Source organism: Octopus bimaculoides, chromosome 16 (genome assembly GCF_001194135.2).
Source record: "Octopus bimaculoides isolate UCB-OBI-ISO-001 chromosome 16, ASM119413v2, whole genome shotgun sequence".
Lineage (NCBI taxonomy): Eukaryota > Metazoa > Mollusca > Cephalopoda > Octopoda > Octopodidae > Octopus > Octopus bimaculoides.
Window position 1 is genome coordinate 17,870,842 of NC_068996.1, and position 4,628 is coordinate 17,875,469.

Below are 4,628 nucleotides of genomic sequence, written 5' to 3' on the forward strand. Positions count from 1 at the left end.
ATGCTTCAAGTAACTTGTCTCTAAATCTCTGTCCATTTGCAGGGTCTTTAAGTTTCCATACCCTTCTCCTCCTGGCCGGTCTACTTCTGGGCACCCATATTGCCTTGATTTCGAAGTCGCTAACTACTAATCTGTGTTGGGGTGTACATTCTTCGCCAGGGAGGGTTTTGGCATTTATAAGCCTCCCTCTTTCTCTAGTTCTGGCGAGGATGTAGTCGATTTGGCTAGAGTGTCTGCCGGATTGGTAGGTGACTAGGTGACAGGCAGGTTTCCTGAAGTTGGTATTGCAAACCATAAGATCGGTTGCATCACAGAACTCCAGCAGGATTAAAACTATGCCATTTTAATCCTGAGCAAGGCCGGGCATTTCTGTTAGTGTTATATATAGCTTAAAAATACAAATTATAGTTTCTGTGTTATTATTACCAGATATAAATACTGCATACTTACAGCAATATGATGGCAATTTTAAAACTCCATGGAATATAGGTGTAGTGTGTGGAATTGCTTAGTGAACAAGAACCATTTTGATAATGTCTTGTGCCTTCCAGTACAACTTTAAATTATATACAAACAGGAATGAAAGTGCTCAGTGTATGTTAATTTTACTGTCCAGGTTTCAGCTCTAATTGTTAACTGCATTAAACTCACACAGCTGTATGATCACACAGGATATTGTGCTGTCTGAGGAGGGCTGTAATGTAATATAAGCAATAGGATAAAGATCTCCTTCGGTCATGACTGACCATGGGATTGCACCTAGAAAGTTCCCCTCCGAGGTACAAGTCCGGGCAAGGTTGTTTATGAAAGACCAACAGTCGTCCATGCATACCATTTTCCTGTCTCCATGCCATCAGTGTTATCCAAGGAAAAGGCAAAGGCTGATACAGCTTGGCACCAGTGACGTCATAACTCATTTCTAAAGCTGAGTGAACTGGAGCAAGGTGAAATAAAGTGTCTGGCTCAAGAACACAACACACCGCTCGGTCCAGGAATCGAACTCACTACTTCATGATTGTGAGCCCGATGCTCTAACCACTGAGTCATGCGCAGAGAGAAAAAACATGGATTTGAGTGAGGAAGTGCCTTGTTTTGATTATGCCTGTTGAGGTTCAAATATTGACTGCATTTATAGTGTGATATCATGTGTAACTGAATATTGTAACAGATGGAATAAAGGAATACCATGTTGAAGCCCAAGTTCTTCTCTCTCAATATATATAATTTTTTCAGTTTCAGTTTCCAGGCTTTGGTGGTCCTAAGATGCCCAAGGTGTTGCATTGTAGGACTGAACTGGAAACCAAATGGTTAGGAAGCAAACTTCTTAACTATGCAACATTGAATAGTTATATGTGTGTGTGTGTGTGTGTGTATGTGTGTACATTTGTCTTGACAGCATATGACAGTCCTAAGAAAGCATCACCATCATACAAGTGCATGCTCAATCATGAGGAATATTACCTGATTTGAAAACAGATGAGGATTAAAAACAAGGAATGTATACAGCTATACAAAATTTGCGACAAATTCTGTCTGACCCATGAAAGAATAGAAAAAAAATGTTAAAATACGGACAGTGCTGGGTGGCAGATTTGGTCACCATGGCGATGATGATGCCAATGGTGGTGATGATGATGATGATGATGATGATGATGATGATGATGATGTACAAATATAGAATTTTATATAACATATTTAACTACTGAATCAACCAGTGTCTTTTTTTTTTATAGGACACTGGCCTTTTAGAGGGCATTGTTCTTTTATTGGGGCACTGTAACCTATAAAAGGACATTGTATCCAATAAATGGGTTCAGTGGTTACTTAATCCGTTTGATAACAACCCACCAAAGACCATTCTTTATTCTCTGATACAAACTTCCTGTTTTAAAGTGATCTGAATGAATGAATGAATGAGGACTCACCTGTTTGTCCTTCAGTTCTGTTGATCAAAACTTTACAAGCATTTTGTCTGTTAATAAGATTGTAAATAGTTGGTATTGTGGGGACAAGCGCATGTGTCGGGGCATATAAAGATATTCGGGCAAGTCTTTTTATAAAAGCTGCCAACATATATGCAGGTAAATATCTGAAATACAATAGAAAATAATTAGCAAATGTATCATAGCAATCAATAATACATACAATAATTATTTATTGAAAATTTTATTAAAAACATTGCATACAGTTTATTTAATCAAACTTTTCAAATAAATATTTAGATATTTCATAATTCTCATAGACAGTTGAACTTCCATTTCTTAGTTTGGATAGAAGTGGCATCCTGTTACCTATTTCTAGGGAATTGGTTAGTCTAAGGCCACACTGGGTGACATCTGACCACATTGCCATACACTAAGAAGGAAGCCAAATCCATGTGGTCATAAAGTGAACTTCATGAAATATATAATTTTATCAATATATACAGAGTTTGGATAAAATAAAGGAAACACCTTAAAATTTCAAACAAATTAATTTTAATAAGAAGTAAGACTGCCTTTGGCAGTAATTACAGCTTGAATTCTACGAGATATAGACTCGTACAAAGTTTGAATTGTTTCCAAAGGAATTTTTATCCATTCTTCAGCTAAAACAGTCTCCAGTTCTGGTAGTGATGATGGTGGGGGATATTGACTCCTTACTTGTTTTTCTAAAATGCACCATAAATGTTCAATAATATTGAGATCGGGGGACTGTGGTGGCCAGATAACATGTTCAACTTCACTAGAATGTTCCTTGTGCCATTAAGTAACAACTTTATCTGTGTGAATTGGTGCATTATCATCCTGAAAGATTGAGTTCCGCAACCATAGGATGAATTTGTTCAGATAAAATGCTTAATTAGTCTTAACTATTTATTCTGCCATGATGGGAAACCATTGGGCTGGAGGATTTCCAAGATAACAGCTCCCACCCCTCATCATCACAGATCCTCCTCCATGTTTAATAGTTGGAAGAGGGCAGTCTGGGTCAAATGCTTCTTTTGGCTGTCTCCACACGTATACTCAGCTGGTGGTCGGAAATAAGGTAAAGGATGACTCGTCCAAGAAAATAACATTCTTCCACTGCTCTAGGGACCAATACTGTAGGATTTTACTCTACTCTAAAAGCTTTGCAATGTTTGTTTTTGAAAGTAGTGATTTTCTGATTGCAGCCCTCACATGAAATCCGACATTGTGCAGCTCCTAACAAACAATGTTTGTGGAAACTGGGTTCTCGAGGTGGTCATTAAGCTCTGCAGTAATTTTGAGAGCTGTACTTTCAGGATCCTTTCTAACAATTTGCGTAAGAATCCGACAGTCCCTATCTGAAAGTTTTGGTATCCTTCCGGAGTTTTGTTTCAACGACGAGATTTTCCCCTCTTTCTCAAAGGCTGTCATTACTTTCCAGACAGTACTTCTTGATACACCAAATATTTCGGCTGTTTTCATAATGCTAGCACCTGCCATACGAGCACCAACAGTTTGACCTCTTTGAAAGTTCGATAGATCTGTCATTTTAATAAATTTTAATTACCTTTTTTTGATGTCTGAAAAGAAACAGCAATTTTAGCAAAACATATTAAGCAACACTAATAATAAATCAAAAAACATAAAAATAAACAAGCTTTTGACAGTTTTATAAATATTTCAAAATTATGATGCTAGGTGTTTCCATTATTTTGTCCAACCCCTGTAAGTGCTGATCCCTAACTGTGGTAGAGGTAGACCCAGGAAGACATGGACGAAGTGGTGAAGCAGGATCTTCAAATTTTGAACCTCACAGAGGCAATGACTGGTGACCAAGACCTTTGGCAATATGCAAGTGAAATTGTAGTCATAGTTGATGCTGGTGTCACGAAACTGACACCCAGGCCAGTGGCAAGTAAAGAGCACCTTTTGAGCATTGGGCCTCACAGAGACAAAGTGGCTGAGTTCCTTTCAAGTGTTGGGCCTCACAGAGGCAATGACTGAGACCCTTGGTATTATGTCATGCTTGAGAAGACCCATCAAGCCAAGCAAAATCGCAGTCGTGGTAGATACCAGTGTCACGCAAATGGCACCTGTGCCGGTGGCATGTAAAAGTGCCCATTACACTCTCAGAGTGGTTGGTGTTAGGAAGGGCATCCAGCCATAGAAAACCATGCCAAATTAAACTGGAGTCTGGTGCAGCCTTCCAGCTTACCAGCCCTGGTCAAACCATCCAACCCATGCTAAAATGGATTACAGATGTTAAATGATGATGATGAACACATTGGCTAAACTATTTCAATACCAACCCACCTGACCTCCACCAATGATTCTATGATACCCAACCTCTTATTCTAAAATATATGTATATAAGCAAAAACCATTCATTCTTTTCATTTAGCAACCCTTCATACCTTTGTAGCAGTTGACTATGGTGCCGCTACGCCAGTCATTGGGTATGACTCCATCATGAACTACCTGGTTTAAAATACGGGTGACTAGGTCAAAGCCCACACCACAAAATTTTTTATTAAGCATCTGAGCAGTGATTCCTGATGGGCCAGGGGCTTTTCCTGGCTTCATATACTTAATTGCTTTATCTACCAGGGTGCTGTCTATTCGGATAGCTGGTCCCTCTACTGGGTCAACATTTGGCAGGCTCTCCTCCTCCCACTCATT

The 4,628-nt window shown here is 39.0% G+C and overlaps 1 protein-coding gene across 3 annotated transcripts in view; it reads right to left on the reverse strand.

The window, feature by feature from the left end:
- LOC106874314 (nucleolar complex protein 4 homolog) overlaps window positions 1–4,628 on the reverse strand; it is a 66,903-nt gene that overhangs the window by 22,440 nt on the left and 39,835 nt on the right. For all 3 annotated transcript variants that reach the window (XM_014922001.2, XM_052973550.1, XM_014922002.2), the window contains exon 8: window positions 1,926–2,089. In XM_014922001.2, the coding sequence (XP_014777487.2) occupies window positions 1,926–2,089 (164 nt within the window). The remainder of the gene's footprint in view (window positions 1–1,925; window positions 2,090–4,628) is intronic.